The sequence below is a fragment of the Scyliorhinus torazame genome, chromosome 24 (genome assembly GCF_047496885.1).
Source record: "Scyliorhinus torazame isolate Kashiwa2021f chromosome 24, sScyTor2.1, whole genome shotgun sequence".
Taxonomy (NCBI): domain Eukaryota; kingdom Metazoa; phylum Chordata; class Chondrichthyes; order Carcharhiniformes; family Scyliorhinidae; genus Scyliorhinus; species Scyliorhinus torazame.
This window is the reverse complement of record NC_092730.1, coordinates 21,716,725-21,743,495: the sequence shown is the minus strand read 5'-3', so window position 1 is coordinate 21,743,495 and position 26,771 is coordinate 21,716,725. Positions and strand designations below refer to the sequence as shown.

At 47.9% G+C, this 26,771-nt stretch overlaps 1 protein-coding gene across 1 annotated transcript in view; it reads left to right on the top strand.

Moving 5' to 3' along the window:
• The window catches only part of LOC140399957 (EH domain-binding protein 1-like), a 34,036-nt gene extending 7,552 nt beyond the window's left edge, over positions 1-26,484 (top strand). Inside the window, exons 4-8 of the mRNA XM_072489450.1 lie at positions 4,726-4,846; positions 7,912-8,011; positions 22,897-22,970; positions 24,543-24,657; positions 26,076-26,484. Coding sequence (XP_072345551.1) covers positions 4,726-4,846; positions 7,912-8,011; positions 22,897-22,970; positions 24,543-24,657; positions 26,076-26,163 — 498 coding nt within the window. The 3' untranslated portion in view covers positions 26,164-26,484. The remainder of the gene's footprint in view (positions 1-4,725; positions 4,847-7,911; positions 8,012-22,896; positions 22,971-24,542; positions 24,658-26,075) is intronic.
• The last annotated feature ends 287 nt before the right edge of the window (positions 26,485-26,771 follow it).

Genomic DNA, 26,771 nt, shown 5'->3' with positions numbered 1-26,771 from the left:
ACGGGTCTGTCACTGTGTAACACTGGGGTACAGTACTGGTGGGGACGGGTCTGTCACTGTATAACACTGGGGTACAGTACTGGTGGGGTCGGGTCTGTCACTGTATAACACTGGGGTACAGTACTGGTGGGGACGGGTCTGTCACTGTATTACACTGGGGTACAGTACTGGTGGGGACGGGTCTGTCACTGTATAACACTGGGGTACAGTACTGGTGGGGACGGGTCTGTCACTGTATAACACTGGGGCACAGTACAGGTGGGGACGGGTCTGTCACTGTGCAACACTGGGATACAGTACTGGTGGGGACTTGTCTGTCACTGTGTAACACTGGGGTACAGTACTGGTGGGGACAGGTCTGTCACTGTATAACACTGGGGTACAGTACTGGTGGGGACGGGACTGTCACTGTATAACACTGGGGTACATTACTGGTGGGACGGGTCTGTCACTGTGTAACACTGGGGTACAGTACTGGTGGGGACGGGTCTGTCACTGTATAACACTGGGGTACAGTACTGGTGGGGACGGGACTGTCACTGTATAACACTGGGGTACATTACTGGTGGGGACGGGACTGTCACTGTATAACACTGGGGTACATTACTGATGGGGACGGGACTGTCACTGTATAACACTGGGGTACAGTACTGGTGGGGACGGGACTGTCACTGTATAACACTGGGGTACAGTACTGGTGGGGACGAGTCTGTCGCTGTGTAACACTGGGGTACAGTACTGGTGGGACGGGTCTGTCACTGTATAACACTGGGGTACAGTACTGGTGGGGACGGGTCTGTCACTGTATAACTCTGGGGTACAGTACTGGTGGGGTGGGGTCTGTCACTGTATAACACTGGGGTACAGTACTGGTGGGGACGGGACTGTCACTGTGTAACACTGGGGTACAGTACTGGTGGGGACGGGTCTGTCACTGTATAACACTGGGGTGCAGTACTGGTGGGGATGGGTCTGTCACTGTATAACACTGGGATACAGTACTGGTGGGGACAGGTCTGTCACTGTATAACACTGGGGTACAGTACTGGTGGGGACGGGTCTGTCACTGTATAACACTGGGATACAGTACTGGTGGGGACGGGTCTGTCACTGTATAACACTGGGGTACAGTACTGGTGGGGACGGGTCTGTCACTGTATAACACTGTGATACAGTACTGGTGGGGATGGGTCTGTCACTGTATAACACTGGGGTACAGTACTGGTGGGGACGGGTCTGTCACTGTATAACACTGGGGTACAGCACTGGTGGGGATGGGTCTGTCACTGTGTAACACTGGGTACAGTACTGGTGGGGACGGGTCTGTCACTGTATAACACTGGGGTACAGTACTGGTGGGGATGGGTCTGTCACTGTATAACACTGGGGTACAGTACTGGTGGGGATGGGTCTGTCACTGTGTAACACTGGGTACAGTACTGGTGGGGACGGGACTGTCACTGTATAACACTTGGGTACATTACTGGTGGGGACGGGACTGTCACTGTATAACAGTGGGGTACAGTACTGGTGGGGACGGGTCTGTCACTGTATAACACTGGGGTACAGTACTGGTGGGGACAGGTCTGTCACTGTATAACACTGGGGTACAGTACTGGTGGGGTGGGTTCTGTCACTGTATAACACTGGGGTACAGTACGGCTGGGGATGGGACTGTCACTGTATAACACTGGGGTACAGTACTGGTGGGGACGGGTCTGTCACTGTATAACACTGGGGTACAGTACTGGTGGGGACGGGTCTGTCACTGTATAACACTGGGGTACAGTACTGGTGGGGACGGGACTGTAACTGTGTAACACTGGGGTACAGTACTGGTGGGGACGGGTCTGTCACTGTATAACACTGGGATACAGTACTGGTGGGGACGGGTCTGTCACTGTATAATTGGGGTACAGTACTGGTGGGGATGGGTCTGTCACTGTATAACACTGGGGTACAGTACTGGTGGGGATGGGTCTGTCACTGTGTAACACTGGGTACAGTACTGGTGGGGACGGGACTGTCACTGTATAACACTTGGGTACATTACTGGTGGGGACGGGACTGTCACTGTATAACAGTGGGGTACAGTACTGGTGGGGACGGGTCTGTCACTGTATAACACTGGGGTACAGTACTGGTGGGGACAGGTCTGTCACTGTATAACACTGGGGTACAGTACTGGTGGGGTGGGTTCTGTCACTGTATAACACTGGGGTACAGTACGGCTGGGGATGGGACTGTCACTGTATAACACTGGGGTACAGTACTGGTGGGGACGGGTCTGTCACTGTATAACACTGGGGTACAGTACTGGTGGGGACGGGTCTGTCACTGTATAACACTGGGGTACAGTACTGGTGGGGACGGGACTGTAACTGTGTAACACTGGGGTACAGTACTGGTGGGGACGGGTCTGTCACTGTATAACACTGGGATACAGTACTGGTGGGGACGGGTCTGTCACTGTATAATTGGGGTACAGTACTGGTGGGGACGGGTCTGTCGCTGTATAACACTGTGGTACAGTACTGGTGGGGACGGGTCTGTCACTGTATAACACTGGGATACAGTACTGGTGGGGACGGGTCTGTCACTGTATAATTGGGGTACAGTACTGGTGGGGACGGGTCTGTTACTGTATAACACTGGGGTACAGTACTGGTGGGGACAGTTCTGTCACTGTATAACACTGGGGTACAGTACTGGTGGGGACGGGTCTGTCCGTGTATAACACTGGGGTACAGTACTGGTGGGGACGGGTCTAACGCTGTATAACACTGGGGTACAGTACTGGTGGGGACGGGACTGTCACTGTATAACACTTGGGTACATTACTGGTGGGGACGGGACTGTCACTGTATAACACTGGGGTACAGTACTGGTGGGGACGGGTCTGTCACTGTATAACACTGGGGTACAGTACTGGTGGGGACGGGTCTGTCACTGTATAACACTGGGGTACAGTACTGGTGGGGTGGGGTCTGTCACTGTATAACACTGGGGTACAGTACTGGTGGGGATGGGACTGTCACTGTATAACACTGGGGTACAGTACTGGTGGGGACGGGTCTGTCACTGTATAACACTGGGGTACAGTACTGGTGGGGACGGGTCTGTCGCTGTGTAACACTGTGGTACAGGACTGGTGGTGACGGATCTGTCACTGTATAACACTGGGGTACAGTACTGGTGGGGACGGGACTGTAACTGTGTAACACTGGGGTACAGTACTGGTGGGGACGGGTCTGTCACTGTATAACACTGTGGTACAGTACTGGTGGGGACGGGTCTGTCACTGTATAATTGGGGTACAGTACTGGTGGGGACGGGTCTGTCACTGTATAACACTGGGGTACAGTACTGGTGGGGACGGGTCTGTCACTGTGTAACACTGGGGTACAGTACTGGTGGGGACGGGTCTATCACTGTATAACACTGGGGTACAGTACTGGTGGGGACAGGTCTGTCACTGTATAACACTGGGGTCCAGTACTGGTGGGGATGGGTCTGTCACTGTATAACACTGGGGTACAGTACTGGTGGGGACGGGTCTGTCACTGCATAACACTGGGGTACAGTACTGGTGGGGACGGGTCTGTCACTGTATAACACTGTGGTACAGTACTGGTGGGGACGGGTCTGTCACTGTATAACACTGGGATACAGTACTGGTGGGGACGGGTCTGTCACTGTATAATTGGGGTACAGTACTTGTGTGGAAGGGTCTGTCACTGTATAACACTGGGGTACAGTACTGGTGGGGACGGGTCTGTCACTGTATAACACTGGGGTACAGTACTGGTGGGGATGGGTCTGCCACTGTATAACACTGGGGTACAGTACAGGTGGGGATGGGTCTGTCACTGTATAACACTGGGGTACAGTACTGGTGGGGACGGGTCTGTCACTGTATAACACTGGGGTTCAGTACTGGTGGGGATGGGTCTGTCACTGTATAACACTGGGGTACAGTACAGGTGGGGATGGGTCTGTCACTGTATAACACTGGGGTACAGTACTGGTGGGGACGGGTCTGTCGCTGTATCACACTGGGGTACAGTACTGGTGGGGACGGGTCTGTCACTGTATAACACTGGGGTACAGTACTGGTGGGGACGGGTCTGTCACTGTATAACACTGGGGTACATTACTGATGGGGACGGGTCTGTCACTGTATAACACTGGGGTACAGTACTGGTGGGGATGGGTCTGTCACTGTATAACACTGGGGTACAGTACTGGTGGGGACGGGTCTGTCACTGTATAACACTGGGGTACAGTACTGGTGAGGACGGGTCTGTCGCTGTATAACACTGGGGTACAGTACTGGTGGGGACGGGTCTGTCATTGTGTAACACTGGGGTACAGTACTGGTGGGGACGGGACTGTCACTGTATAACACTGGGGTACAGTACTGGTGGGGACGGGTCTGTCACTGTATAACACTGGGGTACAGTATTGGTGGGGACGGGTCTGTCACTGTATAACACTGGGGTACAGTACTGGTGGGGACGGGTCTGTCACTGTGTAACACTGGGGTACAGCACTGGTGGGGACGAGTCTGTCACTGTATACCACTGGGGTACAGTACTGGTGGGGACGGGTCTGTCACTGTATAACACTGGGGTACAGTACTGGTGGGGACGGGTCTGTCGCTGTGTGTCCCACTCCATGCCTACCCCCGCCCTCCCACGCTGACCATTGTGTGTCTGCCCTCAGCAGCTGCGAGATACCAGCCAGTACGTTTTGGGCGAACTGATGGCCCTGGAACGGGAGCAAAAGCAGATCGATACCCGGGCGGCCATGGTTGAGAGCGACCTCAGGAGCATCATGGAGACTGGTAAGTGGCGTGATAGCTGCTTCCGCCGGGGGTGTTCTGTTCTGCTCTTGACGTAGCACAAGCGGCTTCCTTGATGTGCACTCTGACAAAGGAGATAGCTTCAACACGTTTATTGAACTATTAACAATTCTTCTACTTGGATTCGACTCTACTGTTAATCCTTCTATAGCTACTCAGACTGACGAACCAGTCTGCTACAATCCACGTGGTGGGTGTGATGTTCAATCAACCCTGTGTCTGTACTCACTGAGTATCTCCACTGGAAAGAGGCTGAGCATGTGTGCTGTGTCCTTTTATATGGGTTGGTGTAATGTCCCCCTGTGGTAGTGTCACCTCTGTGTGTATTGTGACTGCCCATTGGTCGTGTCCTATCTTACTGACCTATTGGTTGACTGTCATGTCTCTGGTGCTCCCTCTAGTGTCTAGCTAGGTGTAGTGTATGTACATTAACCCTTTGTGTACTTACAGTGATGTATATCACCACAGTGGGGAGTGGGCACATTCGTGTTCCCTTGCCTCGTGGCAAGCTGAATGTATTCTGTCCACCTTATTGTCGGGTCATATTCAACCGAGATGAAGATTGATGAGCTTAAGTCACCTCTGCCTGCGATCGACTTAGTTTGAAGATAATGTGTTGATCGGCGCCCGTCCCCCAGGAGTATGTCGACTAAACCGACGATTAAACGTTGACAGGGTGCGTCAAAGCAGAAATTAACGGATTGAAGAGCTTCGATGAGTTTCGGGTCCGTGACGTTTACAGAGTGAGTCTTTTTCAGGATTACAGAATTGTCACGGGCGCAGGAACCATTCGCCCCCATGCACCTGCAGCGCCTCTCCAAACGAGCGCCGTGACTTAGCGCCGCTCCCCTGCATTTTCCCCCATAAACACCCCCCGCCCGCACATTATTTCTGTGCAAATAACCGTAACCCCCCCCCACGGAGCTCTCGATCGAACAGGCCTCCGCCACCCTTCCAGGCAGACCCTGAGCCGCTCGCTGCGTGGAAAAGATTTTTCTCACGTCGCGTTTGTTCCTTTCACAAATCACCTACAATCTGCGTCCCTCTCGCTCTCGACCTGCGAGCCCGGATTCTTCTCTCCGCGGGGAACGGTCCCGACCCTCTCCAATCTATCCTCGGAACTGAAGTTCCCCGTGCCTGGGGCCTTTCTTGTCGACCTCTACCGGGCTCTCTCCAATTCGGACACATCTTTCCCACAGGACAAATCCACTTGGGAGGAGACAGAAGATTCGACCCCACTGAGGAGGACGTAGAGCCTGGAGTGCCTCCAAGTGCAGAAGGAGAGCATTCGGCCCATCGAGTCTGCGCCGACCCCCACAAACGGCCCATTCCCCCCTCCCCCGCCCTATCCCCGTGGCGACACCTAACCCACATATCTCTGGACTGTGGGAGGAAACCGGAGCACCCGGAGGGAACCCACGCAGACACGGGGAGAACGTGCAGACTCTGTAGATGTGGGAAATGCTGTTCCTATCAAACAACATCCATATAGACTTAATCCTTTAAAATTATCACAGGTTAACAGAGAGATTGAGAGTATGCTGAAGAATGGCATAATTGAAGTGGGTTGCAGCCAATGGAGCTCACCCGTAGTGATGGTACCTAAACCAGACGGTACCCAATGGTTGTGTGTGGACTATAGAAAGGTGAATGCAGTTACAAGAACGGACTCTTCTCCTATCCCACGTGTGAAGGATTGCATGGAGAAAGTGGGACAATCTGCTTTTATTTCCAACTTCCAGACATGGAAAGAACATTTAAACCATCGTATGGAGGTCTTCGAAAGAAAGGTTAAAAAAATTCTTGGGACAGCGGACTTTCAACAGGCATTTGACGGCCTGAAAGCTGTGGTAACCAATGCTCCTGTATTGGAGAATTGCAAGGGGCTCTGTGGTCAGATTGAACTAAAGTATCTGATTCTGAAGAGAAATTCCGAGGAGTAGGGGAACGGATGGATCGTGCAGAGACTTTGTTCAAAGAGACTGTCAATCGAGAAGGATTTCGGTTGGAGGAAGAAGAACAAAGAAAAATGGACGATATTATTATCCCTGTTTGTGTGTGTTTACTTTAAATGAAAATGTATATTCACTGTGTGCATTTCTTAGTGGATGGTGCAAAAGTGAAAAATTAAACCATCTTGAAGTTGATGGTTTATTTATTTTTTCTTGGGGGGGAGGTGTCATGCGAGAGTGCCTTTAAGAAATGGATGTGTAAGCAATGTACCTTTAAGAAAACAGTGATGTCAGAGAGTGGGTGGAGCTCAGCTCAGTTCAGCCATTTTGCAGTTTGGTTTTGCAGTTAGTTTGAAAAGTGCCTGGCTGGTTTTGCTGTGAGCTGATTAAAAGTGAGAAAGCCAGTTTGAGACAGCAGCTTGAGAAGTTCTGGTTTGGAAAAGAGCTGGGTGTGTGTCGGTGTTTTGCAGTGAGCTGGATCTCTGCCATGAAAGACTATCTTTGGATCATTTGGGTGATTTAAAGTAAAGTCAACCAAGCTAATATATCTCTGCCATTCTACAGAAAATATATATATCCTTTAACCTGATGTGAGACTGTTTAAAGGTGTGAAGTCTCTTGGAAGTTTGAAGGAACATTTTAAGGAGTTATTTACTGTTGCAATATTTTTGGAGTTATCTTTGAAGTAAGGGGTGTTAAGAGATCCAATGTTTATTTAAGATGTTAAGTTGAGTTCATGGAATAAACAGTGTTTTGTGTTTAAAAACCCACGTGTCCATAATTGTAATCCCACACCTAGGGAACAAGCCGTGTGCTCGGAAAAGCAACAAATCCATTAAAGGGGGAGGTTGGTTGAACTCCATGATACATTTTGGGGTTCTGAAAACGCCTCGCCCATAACGTGTGTGTGTGTGTGTGAGCGAGCGAGTGTCTGTGTGTGTGAGATGTCTGCTGGAGTTGGAGGAGGTTGTGGGGCTGGGGGGGGGAGGGAGGGGGGGGGGGAGTGGGGCCGGGTGGGGAAGAGTGGGGCAGTGTAAGGTCAGGCAGATTTCTGGGGAAATGCTGGGTTACAATCTCAGTCACTGTCGATTACAGGACAAGACCGGATTGAAGAGGAAAAGCTCATCCAGGAGTGGTTCGTGCTGGTTAATAAGAAAAACGCCCTGATTCGCAGGCAGGACCAGCTGCAGTTACTGTAAGTCCCAAAGCTCAGGGTTCCTGTCTGTCACAGCCTCACAATGATATTTCCTCGTGCCCTGTCTCTCTGTCCTCTCAACACCCACACTCCAATAAAATAGAGCTCACTGAAATCAGGGAAGCTTCCAGGACAGGTACAGCACGGGGTTAGATACAGAGTAAAGCTCCCTCTCCACTGTCCCCATCAAACACTCCCAGGACAGGTACAGCACGTGGTTAGATACAGCGTAAAGCTCCCTCTACACTGTCCCCATCAAACACTCCCAGGACAGGTACAGCACAGGGTTAGATACAGAGTAAAGCTCCCTCTACACTGTCCCCATCAAACACTCCCAGGACAGGTACAGCACGGGGTTAGATACAGAGTAAAGCTCCCTCAACACTGTCCCCATCAAACACTCCCAGGACAGGTACAGCACGGGATTAGATACAGAGTAAAGCTCCCTCTACACTGTCCCCATCAAACACTTCCAGGACAGGTACAGCACGTGGTTAGATACAGCGTAAAGCTCCCTCTACACTGTCCCCATCAAACACTCCCAGGACAGGTACAGCACAGGGTTAGATACAGAGTAAAGCTCCCTCTACACTGTCCCCATCAAACACTCCCAGGACAGGTATAGCACGGGATTAGATACAGAGTAAAGCTCCCTCTACACTGTCCCCATCAAACACTCCCAGGACAGGTACAGCACGCGGTTAGATACAGAGTAAAGCTCCCTCTGCACTGTCCCCATAAAACACTCCAATGACAGGTACAGCACGGGGTTAGATACAGTGTAAAGCTCCCTCTACACTGTCCCCAACAAACACTCCCAGGACAGGTACAGCACGGGGTTAGATACAGAGTTAGGCTCCCTCTACACTGTCCCCATCAAACACTCTCAGGACAGGTACAGCACGGGGTTAGATACAGAGTTAGGCTCCCTCTACACTGTCCCCATCAAACACTCCCAGGACAGGTAGAGCACGGGGTTAGATACAGAGTAAAGCTCCCTCTACACTGTCCCCATCAAACACTCCCAGGACAGGTACAGCACGGGGTTAGATACAGAGTAAAGCTCCCTCTACACTGTCCCCATCAAACACTCCCAGGACAGGTACAGCACAGGGCTAGATACAGAGTAAAGCTCCCTCTACACTGTCCCCATCAAACGCTCCCAGGACAGGTACAGCACGGGGTTAGACACAGAGTAAAGCTCCCTCTACTCCTTCTGTGGTCGCGAGCGAGACTTCCGGAAGGTATGTTGCCTCCCGGGTGCCAGGGCCAGGGATGTCTCGGATCGTGTCTTCAGGATCCTTAAGGGGGAGGGTGAGCAGCCAGAAGTCGTGGTGCACATTGGTACCAACGACATAGGTAGGAAAAGGGGTGTGGAGGTAATAAACAAGTTTAGGGAGTTAGGCTGGAAGTTGAAAGCCAGGACAGACAGAGTTGTCATCTCTGGTTTGTTGCCGGTGCCACGTGATAGCGAGGCTAGGAATAGGGAGAGAGTGCAGTTGAACACGTGGCTGCAGGAATGGTGTAGGAGGGAGGGCTTCAGGTATTTGGATAATTGGAGCGCATTCTGGGGAAGGTGGGACCTGTACAAGCAGGACGGGTTGCATCTGAACCAGAGGGGCACCAATATCCTGGGAGGGAGGTTTGCTAGTACTCTTCGGGAGGGTTTAAACTAATTTGGCAGGGGAATGGGAACCGGATTTGTAGTCCAGCAACTAAGGTAGCCAATATTCAGGACGCCAAAGCATGTAATGAGGCAGTGGGGAAGGGAACACTGACAAAGGAGAGTATTTGCAGGCACGGAGATGGGTTGAAGTGTGTATACTTCAACGCAAGAAGCATCAGGAATAAGGTGGGTGAACTTAAGGCATGGATCGGTACTTGGGACTATGATGTGGTGGCCATCATGGAAACTTGGATAGAAGAGGGGCAGAAATGGTTGTTGGAGGTCCCTGGTTATAGATGTTTCAATAAGATTAGGGAGGGTGGTAAAAGAGGTGGGGGGGTGGCATTATTAATTATAGATAGTATAACAGCTGCAGAAAGGCAGTTCGAGGAGTATCACCCTATTGAGGTAGTATGGGTTGAAGTCAGAAATAGGAAAGGAGCAGTCACCTTGTTAGGAGTTTTCTATAGGCCCCCCAATAGTAACAGAGATGTGGAGGAACAGATTGGGAAACAGATTTTGGAAAGGTGCAGAAGTCATAGGGTAGTAGTCATGGGCGACTTTAACTTCCCAAATATTGAGTGGAAACTCTTTAGATCAAATAGTTTGCATGGGGTGGTGTTTGTGCAGTGTGTCCAGGAAGCTTTTCTAACACAGTATGTAGATTGTCCGACCAGAGGAGGGGCAATATTGGATTTACTACTGGGTAATGAACCAGGGCAAGTGATAGATTTGTTAGTGGGGGAGCATTTTGGAGATAGTACCACAATTCTGTGACTTTCACTTTAGTAATAGGGAGGGATAGGTACGTGCAACAGGGCAAGGTTTACAATTGGGGGAAGGGTAAATACGATGTTGTCAGACAAGAATTGAAGTGCCTAAGTTGGGAACATAGGCTGGCAGGGAAGGACACAAGTGAAATGTGGAACTTGTTCAAGGAACAGGTGCTACGTGTCCTTGATATGTATGTCCCTGTCAGGCAGGGAAGAGATGGTCGAGTGAGGGAACCATGGTTGACAAGAGAGGTTGGATGTCTTGTTAAGAGGAAAAAGGTGACTTATGTAAGGCTGAGGAAACAAGGTTCAGACAGGGCATTGGAGGGATACAAGATAGCCAGGAGGGAACTGAAGAAAGGGATTAGGAGAGCTAAGAGAGGGCATGAACAATCTTTGGCGGGTAGGATCAAGGAAAACCCCAAGGCCTTTTACACATATGTGAGAAATATGAGAATGACTAGAGCGAGGGTAGGTCCGATCAAGGACAGTAGCGGGAGATTGTGTATTGAGTCTGAAGAGATAGGAGAGGTCTTGAATGAGTATTTTTCTTCTGTATTTACAAATGAGAGGGGCGATATTGTTGGAGAGGACAGTGTGAAACAGATTGGTAAGCTCGAGGAAATACTTGTCAGGAAGGAAGATGTGTTGGGCATTTTGAAAAACTTGAGGATAGACAAATCCCCCGGGCCTGACGGGATATATCCAAGGATTCTATGGGAAGCAAGAGATGAAATTGCAGAGCCGTTGGCAATGATCTTTTCGTCCTCACTGTCAACAGGGGTGGTACCAGGGGATTGGAGAGTGGCGAATGTCGTGCCCCTGTTCAAAAAAGGGACTAGGGATAACCCTGGGAATTACAGGCCAGTTAGTCTTACTTCGGTGGGAGGCAAAGTAATGGAAAGGGTACTGAAGGATAGGATTTCTGAGCATCTGGAAAGACACTGCTTGATTAGGGATAGTCAGCACGGATTTGTGAGGGGTAGGTCTTGCCTTACAAATCTTATTGAATTCTTTGAGGAGGTGACCAAGCATGTGGATGAAGGTAAAGCAGTGGATGTAGTGTACATGGGTTTTAGTAAGGCATTTGATAAAGTTCCCCATGGTAGGCTTATGCAGAAAGTAAGGAGGCATGGGATAGTGGGAAATTTGGCCAGTTGGATAACGAACTGGCTAACCGATAGAAGTCAGAGAGTGGTGGTGGATGGTAAATATTCAGCCTGGATCCCAGTTACCAGTGGCGTACCGCAGGGATCAGTTCTGGGTCCTCTGCTGTTTGTGATTTTCATTAATGACTTGGATGAGGGAGTTGAAGGGTGGGTCAGTAAATTTGCAGACGATACGAAGATTGGTGGAGTTGTGGATAGTAAGGAGGGCTGTTGTCGGCTGCAAAGAGACATAGATAGGATGCAGAGCTGGGCTGAGAAGTGGCAGATGGAGTTTAACCCTGAAAAGTGTGAGGTTGTCCATTTTGGAAGGACAAATATGAATGCGGAATATAGGGTTAACGGTAGAGTTCTTGGCAATGTGGAGGAGCAGAGAGATCTTGGGGTCTATGTTCATACATCTTTGAAAGTTGCCACTCAAGTGGATAGAGCTGTGAAGAAGGCCTATGGTGTGCTCGCGTTCATTAACAGAGGGATTGAATTTAAGAGCCGTGAGGTGATGATGCAGCTGTACAAAACTTTGGTAAGGCCACATTTGGAGTACTGTGTACAGTTCTGGTCGCCTCATTTTAGGAAGGATGTGGAAGCTCTGGAAAAGGTGCAAAGAAGATTTACCAGGATGTTGCCTGGAATGGAGAGTAGGTCTTACGAGGAAAGGTTGAGGGTGCGAGGCCTTTTCTCATTAGAGCGGAGAAGGATGAGGGGCGACTTGATAGAGGTTTATAAGATGATCAGGGGAATAGATAGAGTAGACAGTCAGAGACTTTTTCCCCGGGTGGAACACACCATTACAAGGGGACATAAATTTAAGGTGAAAGGTGGAAGATATAGGAGGGATATCAGAGGTAGGTTCTTTACCCAGAGAGTAGTGGGGGCATGGAATGCACTGCCTGTGGAAGTAGTTGAGTCGGAAACATTAGGGACCTTCAAGCAGCTATTGGATAGGTACATGGATGACGGTAAAATGATATAGTGTAGATTTATTTGTTCTTAAGGGCAGCACGGTAGCATTGTGGATAGTGCAATTGCTTCACAGCTCCATGGTCCCAGGTTCGATTCCGGCTTGGGTCATTGTCTGTGCGGAGTCTGCACGTCCTCCCCGTGTCTGCGTGGGTTTTCTCCGGGTGCTCCGGTTTCCTCCCACAGTCCAAAGATTTGCGGGTTAGGTGAATTGGCCAATGATAAATTGCCCTTAATGTCCAAATTGCCCTTGGTGTTGGGTGGAGGTGTTGAGTTTGGGTATGGTGCTCTTTCCAAGAGCCGGTGCAGACTCAAAGGGCCGAATGGCCTCCTTCTGCACTGTAAATTCAATGATAATCTATGATTAATCTAGGACAAAGGTTCGGCACAACATCGTGGGCCGAAGGGCCTGTTCTGTGCTGCATTTTCTATGTTCTGTGTACACTGTCCCCATCAAACACTCCCAGGACAGGTACAGCACAGGGTTAGATACAGAGTTAGGCTCCCTCTACACTGTCCCCATCAAACACTCCCAGGACAGGTAGAGCACTGGGTTAGATACAGAGTAAAGCTCCCTCTACACTGTCCCCATCAAACACTCCCAGGACAGGTACAGCACAGGGTTAGATACAGAGTAAAGCTCCCTCTACACTGTCCCCATCAAACACTCCCAGGACAGGTAGAGCACGGGGTTAGATACAGCCTTTATCTTTTCCAATCAATTCGCCACATGTTAATGGATCACACAATGAGGATTGGACATGTTGCCGAAGTGTCTAACCCCAACTCAGTTTCTCTCTGTCTGTATCTCTCTGTCTGTATCACTTTGTCTGTATCACTATCTCTGAATCACTCTGTATCTCTCTGTCTGTATCACTCTGTCTGTGTCACTATCTCTGTATCACTCTGTCTGTATCTCCCTGTCTGTATCACTCTGTCTGTATCACTCTGTCTGTATCTCTCTGTCAGTATCACTCTGTCTGTATCACTGTCTCTGTATCTCTCTGTCTGGATCACTATCTCTGTATCACTCTGTCTGTATCTCTCTGTCTGTATCACTCTGTCTGTATCACTCTCTCTGTATCACTATCTCTGTATCACTCTGTCTGTATCACTATCTTTGTATCACTATCTCTGTATCACTATCTCTGTATCTCTCTGTCTGTATCACTCTGTCTGTATCTCTCTGTCTGTATCACTCTCTCTGAATCACTCTGTCTGTATCACTGTCTCTGTATCTCTCTGTCTGTATCACTCTCTCTGAATCACTCTGTCTGGATCACTATCTCTGTATCACTCTGTCTGTATCTCTCTGTCTGTATCACTCTGTCTGTATCACTCTCTCTGTATCACTATCTCTGTATCACTCTGTCTGTATCACTATCTCTGTATCACTATCTCTGTATCACTATCTCTGTATCTCTCTGTCTGTATCACTCTGTCTGTATCACTCTGTCTGTATCACTATCTCTGTATCACTCTGTCTGTATCACTATCTCTGTATCACTATCTCTGTATCACTATCTCTGTATCTCTATCTCTGTATCTCTCTGTCTGTATCACTCTGTCTGTATCTTTCTGTCTGTATCACAATCTCTGTATCACTTTGTCTGTATCTCTCTGTCTGTATCACTCTGTCTGTATCACTCTGTCTGTATTACTCTGTCTGTATCACTCTGTCTGTATCACTCTGTCTGTATCTCTCTGTCAGTATCACTCTGTCTGTATCACTGTCTCTGTATCTCTCTGTCTGTATCACTCTCTCTGAATCACTCTGTCTGGACCACTCTGTCTGTATCACTATCTCTGAATCACTCTGTCTGTATCACTCTGTCTGTATCACTATCTCTGTATCACTCTGTCTGTATCACTATCTCTGTATCTCTCTGTCTGTATCACTCTGTCTGTATCACTCTGTCTGTATCACTCTGTCTGTATCACTATCTCTGTATCACTATCTCTGTATCACTCTGTCTGTATCACTCTGTCTGTATCACTATCTCTGTATCACTATCTCTGTATCTCTCTGTCTGTATCACTCTGTCTGTATCTTTCTGTGTGTATCACAATCTCTGTATCACTCTGTCTGTATCTCTCTGTCTGTATCACTCTGTCTGTATCACTCTGTCTGTATCTCTCTGTCTGTATCACTCTGTCTGTATCACTGTCTCTGTATCTCTCTGCATCACTATCTCTGTATCACTCTGCCTGTATCTCTCTGTCTGTATCTCTCTGTATCACTATCTCTGTATCACTCTGTCTGTATCCCTCTGTCTGTATCACTATCTCTGTATCACTCTGCCTGTATCTCTCTGTCTATATCTCTCTGTATCACTCTGTCTGTATCACTCTGTCTGTATCACTCTGTCTGTATCACTGTCTCTGTATTTCTCTGTCTGTATCACTATCTCTGTATCACTCTGCCTGTATCTCTCTGTCTGTATCTCTCTGTATCACTATCTCTGTATCACTCTGTCTGTATCTCTCTGTCTGTATCACTATCTCTGTATCACTCTGCCTGTATCTCTCTGTCTGTATCTCTCTGTATCACTATCTCTGTATCACTATCTCTGAATCTCTCTGTCTGTATCACTCTGTCTGTATCTTTCTGTCTGTATCACAATCTCTGTATCACTTTGTCTGTATCTCTCTGTCTGTATCTCTCTGTCTGTATCACTCTGTCTGTATCACTCTGTCTGTATCACTCTGTCTGTATCTCTCTGTCAGTATCACTCTGTCTGTATCACTGTCTCTGTATCTCTCTGTCTGTATCACTCTCTCTGAATCACTCTGTCTGGACCACTCTGTCTGTATCACTATCTCTGAATCACTCTGTCTGTATCACTCTGTCTGTATCACTATCTCTGTATCACTCTGTCTGTATCACTATCTCTGTATCTCTCTGTCTGTATCACTCTGTCTGTATCACTCTGTCTGTATCACTCTGTCTGTATCTCTGTCTGTATCACTCTGTCTGTATCACTATCTCTGTATCACTATCTCTGTATCACTCTGTCTGTATCACTCTGTCTGTATCACTATCTCTGTATCACTATCTCTGTATCACTATCTCTGTATCTCTCTGTCTGTATCACTCTGTCTGTATCTTTCTGTGTGTATCACAATCTCTGTATCACTCTGTCTGTATCTCTCTGTCTGTATCACTATCTCTGTATCACTCTGTCTGTATCACTCTGTCTGTATCTCTCTGTCTGTATCACTCTGTCTGTATCACTGTCTCTGTATCTCTCTGTCTGTATCACTATCTCTGTATCACTCTGCCTGTATCTCTCTGTCTGTATCTCTCTGTATCACTATCTCTGTATCACTCTGTCTGTATCCCTCTGTCTGTATCACTATCTCTGTATCACTCTGCCTGTATCTCTCTGTCTATATCTCTCTGTATCACTATCTCTGTATCACTCTGTCTGTATCACTCTGTCTGTATCTCTCTGTCTGTATCACTCTGTCTGTATCACTGTCTCTGTATCTCTCTGTCTGTATCACTATCTCTGTATCACTCTGCCTGTATCTCTCTGTCTGTATCTCTCTGTATCACTATCTCTGTATCACTCTGTCTGTATCCCTCTGTCTGTATCACTATCTCTGTATCACTCTGCCTGTATCTCTCTGTCTATATCTCTCTGTATCACTATCTCTGTATCACTCTGTCTGTATCACTCTGTCTGTATCACTCTGTCTGTATCACTCTGTCTGTATCACTGTCTCTGTATTTCTCTGTCTGTATCACTATCTCTGTATCACTCTGCCTGTATCTCTCTGTCTGTATCTCTCTGTATCACTATCTCTGTATCACTCTGTCTGTATCTCTCTGTCTGTATCACTATCTCTGTATCACTCTGCCTGTATCTCTCTGTCTGTATCTCTCTGTATCACTATCTCTGTATCTCTCTGTCTGTATCACTCTGTCTGTATCACTCTGTATCACTCTCCCTGTATCACTCTGCCTGTATCTCTCTGTCTGTATCACTATCTCTGTATCACTCTGTCTGTATCACTCTGTCTGTATCACTCTGTCTGTATCACTCTCTCTGAATCACTCTCTCTGAATCACTCTGTCTGTATCACTCTGCCTGTATCACTATCTCTGTATCACTCTGTCTGCATCTCTCTGTCTGCATCTCTCTGTCTGCATCTCTCTGTCTGTATCTCTCTGTCTGTATCACTATCTCTGTATCACTATCTCTGTATCACTATCTCTGTATCAGTGTGTCTGTATCTCTCTGTCTGTATCACTATCTCTGTATCACTATCTCTGTATCACTCTGTCTGTACCACTCTGTCTGTATCACTCTGTCTGTATCACTCTGTCTGTATCACTATCTCTGAATCACTCTGTCTGTATCTCTATCTCTGTATCACTCTGTCTGTATCACTCTGTCTGTATCTCTCTGTCTGTATCACTATCTCTGTATCATTCTGTCTGTATCAGTGTGTCTGTATCACTATCTCTGTATCACTATCTCTGTATCACTATCTCTGTATCTCTCTGTCTGTATCACTCTGTCTGTATCTTTCTGTGTGTATCACAATCTCTGTATCACTCTGTCTGTATCTCTCTGTCTGTATCACTATCTCTGTATCACTCTGTCTGTATCACTCTGTCTGTATCTCTCTGTCTGTATCACTCTGTCTGTATCACTGTCTCTGTATCTCTCTGTCTGTATCACTATCTCTGTATCACTCTGCCTGTATCTCTCTGTCTGTATCTCTCTGTATCACTATCTCTGTATCACTCTGTCTGTATCCCTCTGTCTGTATCACTATCTCTGTATCACTCTGCCTGTATCTCTCTGTCTATAACTCTCTGTATCACTATCTCTGTATCACTCTGTCTGTATCACTCTGTCTGTATCTCTCTGTCTGTATCACTCTGTCTGTATCACTGTCTCTGTATCTCTCTGTCTGTATCACTATCTCTGTATCACTCTGCCTGTATCTCTCTGTCTGTATCTCTCTGTATCACTATCTCTGTATAACTCTGTCTGTATCCCTCTGTCTGTATCACTATCTCTGTATCACTCTGCCTGTATCTCTCTGTCTATATCTCTCTGTATCACTATCTCTGCATCACTCTGTCTGTATCACTCTGTCTGTATCACTCTGTCTGTATCACTCTGTCTGTATCACTGTCTCTGTATTTCTCTGTCTGTATCACTATCTCTGTATCACTCTGCCTGTATCTCTCTGTCTGTATCTCTCTGTATCACTATCTCTGTATCACTCTGTCTGTATCTCTCTGTCTGTATCACTATCTCTGTATCACTCTGCCTGTATCTCTCTGTCTGTATCTCTCTGTATCACTATCTCTGTATCACTCTGTCTGTATCACTCTGTCTGTATCACTCTGTATCACTCTCCCTGTATCACTCTGCCTGTATCTCTCTGTCTGTATCACTATCTCTGTATCACTCTGTCTGTATCACTCTGTCTGTATCACTCTGTCTGTATCACTCTCTCTGAATCACTCTCTCTGAATCACTCTGTCTGTATCACTCTGCCTGTATCACTATCTCTGTATCACTCTGTCTGCATCTCTCTGTCTGCATCTCTCTGTCTGCATCTCTCTGTCTGTATCTCTCTGTCTGTATCACTATCTCTGTATCACTATCTCTGTATCACTATCTCTGTATCAGTGTGTCTGTATCTCTCTGTCTGTATCACTATCTCTGTATCACTCTGTCTGTACCACTCTGTCTGTATCACTCTGTCTGTATCACTCTGTCTGTATCACTATCTCTGAATCACTCTGTCTGTATCTCTATCTCTGTATCACTCTGTCTGTATCACTCTGTCTGTATCTCTCTGTCTGTATCACTATCTCTGTATCATTCTGTCTGTATCAGTGTGTCTGTATCTCTCTCTCTGTATCTCGCTCTCTGTATCTCTCTCTCTGTATCACTCTGTCTGTATCACTCTGTCTGTATCACTCTGTCTGTATCACTATCTCTGAATCACTCTGTCTGTATCTCTATCTCTGTATCACTCTGTCTGTATCACTCTGTCTGTATCTCTCTGTCTGTATCACTATCTCTGTATCACTCTGTCTGTATCCCTCTGTCTGTATCACTATCTCTGTATCACTCTGCCTGTATCTCTCTGTCTGTATCACTATCTCTGAATCACTCTGTCTGTATCTCTATCTCTGTATCACTCTGTCTGTATCACTCTGTCTGTATCTCTCTGTCTGTATCACTATCTCTGTATCACTCTGTCTGTATCACTCTGTCTGTATCACTATCTCTGTATCACTATCTCTGTATCACTATCTCTGTATCACTCTGCCTGTATCTCTCTGTCTGTATCACTATCTCTGTATCACTCAGTCTGTATCTCTCTGTCTGTATCACTCTGCCTGTATCACTCTGTCTGTATCACTATCTCTGGATCACTATCTCTGGATCACTATCTCTGTATCAGTGTGTCTGTATCTCTCTGTCTGTATCACTATCTCTGTATCACTCTGTCTGTACCACTATCTCTGTATCACTCTGTCTGTATCACTCTGTCTGTATCACTATCTCTGAATCACTCTGTATCTCTCTGTCTGTATCACTCTGTCTGTATCACTCTGTCTGTATCACTATCTCTGTATCACTATCTCTGTATCACTCTGTCTGTATCTCTCTGTCTGTATCTCTCTGTCTGTATCACTCTGTCTGTATCACTATCTCTGTATCTCTCTGTCTGTATCACTCTGTCTGTATCACTCTGTCTGTATCTCTCTGTCTGTATCAATATCTCTGTATCACTCTGTCTGTATCACTATCTCTGAATCACTCTGTATCTCTCTGTCTCTATCACTCTGTATCACGATCTCTGTATCTCTCTGTCTGTATCACTCTCTGTATCACTCTGTATCACTATCTCTGTATCACTCTGTCTGTATCACTATCTCTGAATCACTCTGTCTGTATCACTATCTCTGTATCTCTGTGTCTGTATCACTATCTCTGAATCACTCTGTCTGTATCACTCTGTCTGTATCACTATCTCTGTATCACTCTGTCTGTATCTCTCTGTCTGTATCACTCTGTCTGTATCACTCTGTCTGTATCTCTCTGTCTGTATCACTGTCTGTATCACTGTCTGTATCACTGTCTCTATATCTCTCTGTCTGTATCACTCTCTCTGAATCAATCTGTCTGTATCACTCTGTCATTATCACTATCTCTGTATCACTCTGTCTGTATCACTCTGTCTGTATCACTATCTCTGAATCACTCTGTCTGTATCACTCTGTCTGTATCACTCTGTCTGTATCACTCTGTCTGTATCACTATCTCTGTATCACTATCTCTGTATCACTCTGTCTGTATCACTCTGTCTGTATCACTATCTCTGTATCACTATCTCTGTATCTCTCTGTCTGTATCTCTCTGTCTGTATCTCTCTGTCTGTATCACTCTCTCTGAAACCTTTGTCTGTATCACTCTGTCTGTATCACTATCTCTGTATCACTCTGTCTGTGTCACTCTGTCTGTATCTATCACTCTCTCTGTATCTCTCTGTCTGTATCTCTCTGCCTGTACCTCTGTCTGTATCACTCTCTCTGTATCTCTCTGTGTCACTATCTCTATATCACTCTGTCTGTATCACTCTCTCTGTATCACTCTCTCTGTATCTCTCTCTGTATCACTCTGTCTGTATCACTATCTCTGTATCACTCTGTCTGTATCACTCTGTCGGTATCACTATCTCTGTGTCACTATCTCTGTATCATTATCTTTGTATCACTATCTCTGAATCACTCTGTCTGTATCACTCTGTCTGTATCACTATCTCTGTATCACTATCTCTGTATCACTCTGTCTGTGTCACTCTGTCTGTATCACTCTGTCTGTATCTATCACTCTCTCTATATCTCTCTGTCTGTATCTCTCTGTCTGTATCTCTCTGTCTGTATCACTCTGTCTGTATTACTATCTCTGTATCTCTCTGTCTGTATCACTCTGTCTGTATCTCTCTGTATCTCTCTGTCTGTATCACTCTGTCTGTATCAATATCTCTGTGTCACTCTGTCTGTATCACTATCTCTGAATCACTCTGTATCTCTCTGTCTGTATCACTCTGTCTGTATCACGATCTCTGTATCACTCTGTCTGTATCACTCTGTATTACTATCTCTGTATCACTCTGTCTGTATCACTCTGTCTGAATCACTCTGTATTACTCTGTCTGTATCACTATCTCTGTATCACTCTGTCTGTATCACTATCTCTGTATCTCTCTGTCTGTATCACTATCTCTGTATCTCTCTGTCTGTATCACTATCTCTGAATCACTCTGTCTGTATCACTCTGTCTGTATCACTCTGTCTGTATCTCTCTGTCTGTATCACTCTCTCTGAATCACTCTCTCTGAATCACTCTGTCAGTATCACTCTGTCTGTATCACTCTGTCTGTATCACTCTGTCTGTATCACTCTGTCTGTAGCACTATCTCTGAATCACTCTGTCAGTATCACTATCTCTGTATCACTATCTCTGTATCACTATCTCTGTATCACTCTGTCTGTATCACTCTGTCTGTATCACTATCTCTGAATCAATCTGTCTGTATCACTCTGTCATTATCACTATCTCTGTATCACTCTGTCTGTATCACTCTGTCTGTATCACTATCTCTGAATCACTCTGTCTGTATCACTCTGTCTGTATCACTCTGTCTGTATCACTCTGTCTGTATCACTATCTCTGTATCACTATCTCTGTATCACTATCTCCGAATCATTCTGTCTGTATCACTCTGTCGGTATCACTATCTCTGTATCACTATCTCTGTATCACTCTGTCTGTATCTCTCTATCTGTATCACTATCTCTGTATCACTATCTCTGTATCACTATCTCTGAATCACTCTGTCTGTATCACTCTGTCTGTATCACTATCACTATCTCTGTATCTCTCTGTCTGTATCTCTCTGTCTGTATCTCTCTGTCTGTATCTCTCTGTCTGTATCTCTCTGTCTGTATCACTCTCTCTGAAACCTTTGTCTGTATCACTCTGTCTGTATCACTATCTCTGTATCACTCTGTCTGTGTCACTCTGTCTGTATCTATCACTCTCTCTGTATCTCTCTGTCTGTATCTCTCTGCCTGTACCTCTGCCTGTATCACTCTGTCTGTATCACTCTGTCTGTATCACTCTCTCTGTATCACTCTCTCTGTATCTCTCTCTCTGTATCACTCTGTCTGTATCACTATCTCTGTATCACTATCTCTGTGTCACTATCTCTGTATCACTATCTCTGTATCACTCTGTCTGTCTCACTCTGTCGGTATCACTGTCTCTGTATCACTATCTCTGTATCATTATCTTTGTATCACTATCTCTGAATCACTCTGTCTGTATCACTCTGTCTGTATCACTATCTCTGTATCACTATCTCTGTATCACTATCTCTGTGTCATCTGTCTGTGTCACTCTGTCTGTATCACTATCTCTGTATCACTCTGTCTGTATCACTCTGTCTGTATCACTATCTCTGTATCACTCTGTCTGTGTCACTCTGTCTGTATCACTCTGTATGTATCTATCACTCTCTCTGTATCTCTGTCTGTATCTCTCTGTCTGTACCTCTGTCGGTATCACTATCTCTGTATCATTATCTCTGTATCACTCTGTGTCACTCTGTCTGTATCACTATCTCTGTATCACTATATCTGTACCACTCTGTCTGTATCTATCACTCTCTCTATATCTCTGTCTGTATCTCTCTGTCTGTATCACTCTGTCTGTATCACTCTCTCTGAATCACTCTGTCTGTATCACTCTGTCTGTATCACTATCTCTGTATCTCTCTGTCTGTATCCCTCTGTCTGTATCACTCTGTCTGTATCACTATCTCTGAATCACTCTGTCTGTATCACTCTGTCTGTATCACTCTGTCTGTATCACTATCTCTGTATCTCTCTGTCTGTATCACTCTGTCTGTATCACTATCTCTGAATCACTCTGTCTGTATCACTCTGTCTGTATCACTCTCTCTGTATCTCTCTGTCTGTATCACTATCTCTGTATCACTCTGTCTGTGTCACTCTGTCTGTATCTATCACTCTCTCTGTATCGCTCTCTCTGTATCACTCTGTCTGTATCACTCTGTCTGTGTCACTCTGTCTGTATCTATCACTCTCTCTGTATCGCTCTCTCTGTATCACTCTGTCTGTATCACTCTGTCTGTATCACTCTGTCTGTATCACTCTGTCTGTATCACTCTGTATCACTCTGTCTGTATCACTCTGTCTGTATCACTCTGTCTGTATCACTCTGTCTGTATCACTCTGTTATTACTCTTCAGGGAAGAGGAACAGGATCTCGAGCGGAGATTCGAGCTGTTGAATCGAGAGCTGCGGGCAATGATGGCCATTGAAGGTATGTCACTGCCGGCCCCCTCCGAGGCACATCTCTGGACTCTCCGCCCTAGCCTCCTCTCGGAGTCCGGAGCTCGCTGCCTATTGACCCTCGAACTGTTTGTAAGCGTCACTGACTCAGCAATAACCTGCTCCCGGACGCTCAGTTTGGGTTCTGCCCAGGGTCACTCAGCTCCTGACCTCATTACAGCCTTGGTTCAAACATGGACAAAAGAGCTGAATGCCAGAGGTGAGGCGAGAGTGACTGCCCTTTGACACCAAGGCAGCGTTTGGCCGAGTGTGGCATCAAGGAGCCCGAGCTACACTGGAGTCAGTGGGAATCAGGGAGAAACTCTCCGCTGGTTGGAGTCAGACCCGGCACAAAGGAAGATGGTTGTGGTGGTTGGAGGTCAATCATCTCAGCTCCAGGACGTCACTGCGGGAGTTCCTCAGGGTCGTGTCCTAGGCCCCAACCACCTTCAGCTGCTTCATCAATGACCTTCCGTCCATCACAAGGTCAGAAGTGGGGATGTTTGCGGGTGACTGCACAATGTTCAGCACCATTCGCGGCTCCTCAGATACTGAATCAGTCCCTGTCCAAATGCAGCAAGACCTGGACAATATCCAGGCTCGGGGCTGACAAGGGGCAAGTTACATTCGCGCCACACAAGTGCCCGGCAATGACCATCTCCTACAAGAGAGGATCTAACCATCGCCCCTTGACATTCAATGGCATCACCATCGCTGAATCCCCCACAATCAACATCCTGGGGGTGACCATTGATCAGAAACTGAACTGGGCCCAGCCACATTAATACTGTGGCTCCCAGAGCAGGTCAGAGGCTGGGAATCCTGCGGAGAGTAACTCACCTCCTGACTCCCCCCAAAGCCTGTCCACCATCTACAAGGCACAAGTCAGGAGTGTGAGGGAATACTCTCCGCTCGCCTGGATGAGTGCGGCTCCCAACAACACTCGAGAAGCTCGACACCATCCAGGACAAAGCAGCCCCGCTCGATCGACACGCTAACCGCAAACATTCACCCCCTCCACCCCCCGACGCACAGCGGCAGCCGTGTGCACCGTCTACAAGACGCCCCGCAGCCACTCGCTCCTTCGACAGCACCTTCCAAACCCGCCACCTCTACCGTCTAGAAGGACGAGGGCAGCAGCAGACGCACGGGGAACGCCACCGCCCGCAAGTTCCCCCCCCTCCGAGCCGCTCGCCCTCCCGACTCGGAAATATATCGGCCGTTCCTTCACTGTCGCTGGGGCAACATCCTGGGAACTCCCTCCCTAACAGCACTGTGGGTGTACCTACACCTCGGGGACTGCGGCGGGTTCAAGATGGCGGCTCGCCCACCACCTTCTCGAGGGGCAACTAGGGATGGGCAATAAATGCTGGGCCCAACCAGGGACGCCCAGTCAACGCCCTTATACACCCCTCAACCAACATGAGGGAAACATTGGTTGCGACTGCCATCGGGGAGGGTAGCGTTGATGTCATGTGTTTTGGGACCTCCTCTGGTTGTGTTGGGCGCTAGATAAATGTAATTGCTCTCTATTTTTCTCTCCTTTTCTTTCCCGCACACACAGAGTGGAAGAAGACCGACGCACAGCAGCGGCGAGAGCGCCTATTACTGGAAGAGCTCGTCTCGTTGGTGAATAAGAGGGACATCCTCGTTCGGGACCTCGATGCAAAGGAAAGATTGTGAGTTTTTAATGGAATTTCCTGGTGCGGAAATCCCGGGAGCAAAAGCCGCAAAGCAATTGAGCAGAGGCCCACGGGAATTGGGAACCGCTTGTAGGTCACTTGGCCCATCCAGTCTGCCCCGCCAGTCAATACGATCACGGCCAGTCTGGGGCTTCGACTCCCATTTTCCCCGCCCGCTCTCCATATCCCATAATCCCCGAGAGACCAAAAACCTGTCCATCCCATCGCCTTAAATATAGTCAATGATGGAGCACCCACAATCCTCTGGGGTGGGGAAATCCAAAGATTAACAAACCCTTTCTCCTCATCTCGGTCCCCAAAATGGCCGACTCCTCCCCCGAGTGAAGAAATTTCTCCTCATCTCGGTCCCAAAATGGCCGACTCCCCCGAATGAAGAGATTTCCCCTCCTCTCAGTCCCCAAAATGGCCGACTCCTTTCCCGAGCGAAGAAATTTCTCCTCATCTCGGTCCCCAAAATGGCCGACTCCTCCCCCGAGTGAAGAAATTTCTCCTCATCTCGGTCCCAAAATGGCCGACTCCCCCGAATGAAGAGATTTCCCCTCCTCTCAGTCCCCAAAATGGCTGACTCCTTCCCCGAGTGCAGAAATCTCTCCTCATTTTAGTCCCCAAAATGGCTGACTCCTTCCCCGAGTGAAGAAATGTCTCCTCATCTCGTCTCAAAATGGGTGACTCCTTCCCCGAGTGAAGAGATTTCGCCTCATCTCAGTCCCCAAAATGGCCGACTCCTTCCCCGAGTGAAGAAATTTCTCCTCATCTTGTCTCAAAATGGCCGACTCCTTCCCCGAGCGAAGAAATTTCTCCTCATCTCAGTCCCCAAAATGGCTGACTCCTTCCCCCTCATCTCAGTCCTAAATTAACGGCCTCCTTTTTACTGAGACTCTCCCTTCATCTAAATTAAGTCGGAAATTGTGGAAGCTCCAGCACTGCTCCTTACAACACTCCGGTATTCGCTGCCTGCCAATTTGGGAAAGCCCATTCATTCCCGCGCTCTACTTTCTATCCATTGGACCATCCCCTCTCCTGAAAAAAGACATTGTCGAATCTTCTTGCCCTGCACTCATTGGGAACATCGCAAGAACGCCAACGTCAGGGGCAACGACAACCGTCACACTGTATGAGACGGGAGTGCTGAATAGTTGACAAGTGGATTCTGATTGGCAGACATGGAGAGTGCACCAGTTGATTGTGGCTGACAGTCAACTGCCAAGAATGTTTGAAAATTTAAACCACGGTAGCTCCCACAGGGAGTGGGGGGAATGTGGAATTCACTCCCACAGGGAGTGGGGAGAATGTGGGAGGGACTGGGTGCGAATGGCCTGATTCCGTGTGGTGGACACATGGAGAATGAATGTTTGTTTTCTCTTCCCCCTCCCCCTCAACCCCTCCAACTCCAGGGCTGAAGAGGAGGATGCACGTCTGGAGCGAGGCCTGGAGCACAGGCGACAGAAGTACAGCCGGCGGGAGAAGTGTGCGATAAACTGAACGAGAGAAGGAGAGAGAGAGAGCAGAGAGAGAGAGAGAGAGAAAGAGATGGGCGAACGGGACAGAGTTGCCCGCTCGCCGCCCTCTGGGACGATGCGGCCCGGGTCTCCCACCGGGGCCCCCCCCCCCCCCCCCCAAACACACACACCCCTGAAGACTGAGGCGCGCGTCACGCCCCCAGTCCCTGCCCACCCCCCACAGGCGTCTCTGAGACGGCGAGCGGAGAATGGCGAGAGAGGGCGTTGCGAGAGGGGGACGTCGGATGAGGGGAAAAGACGCCATTTTTGCCTGGGATTCCCGCCCCCCCCCCCCCCCCCCCCCGACTCCCTCAATCTCTCCCCTCACCCCCACCCCCTCCCCACACACACACACACACACACCGCATTGTAAGATAGTTTGTGTTTTTTTTATTTAACCGGGGGGGGGGGGGGGGGGAGGCGGGATCTTGGATTGAAGTGAGTTTGCGCGTTTCTTTGGTTGCCGTGACGAATCCTGGGGGGGGGGGGTGTGAGGGAGGGACGGTCGGCACGGAACGCCCCCCCCCCCCCCCCCTTGCTCCAACCCTCCCGGTTCCCAGTGGCGAGAGGGAACATTCCAGAAGCAGCAGC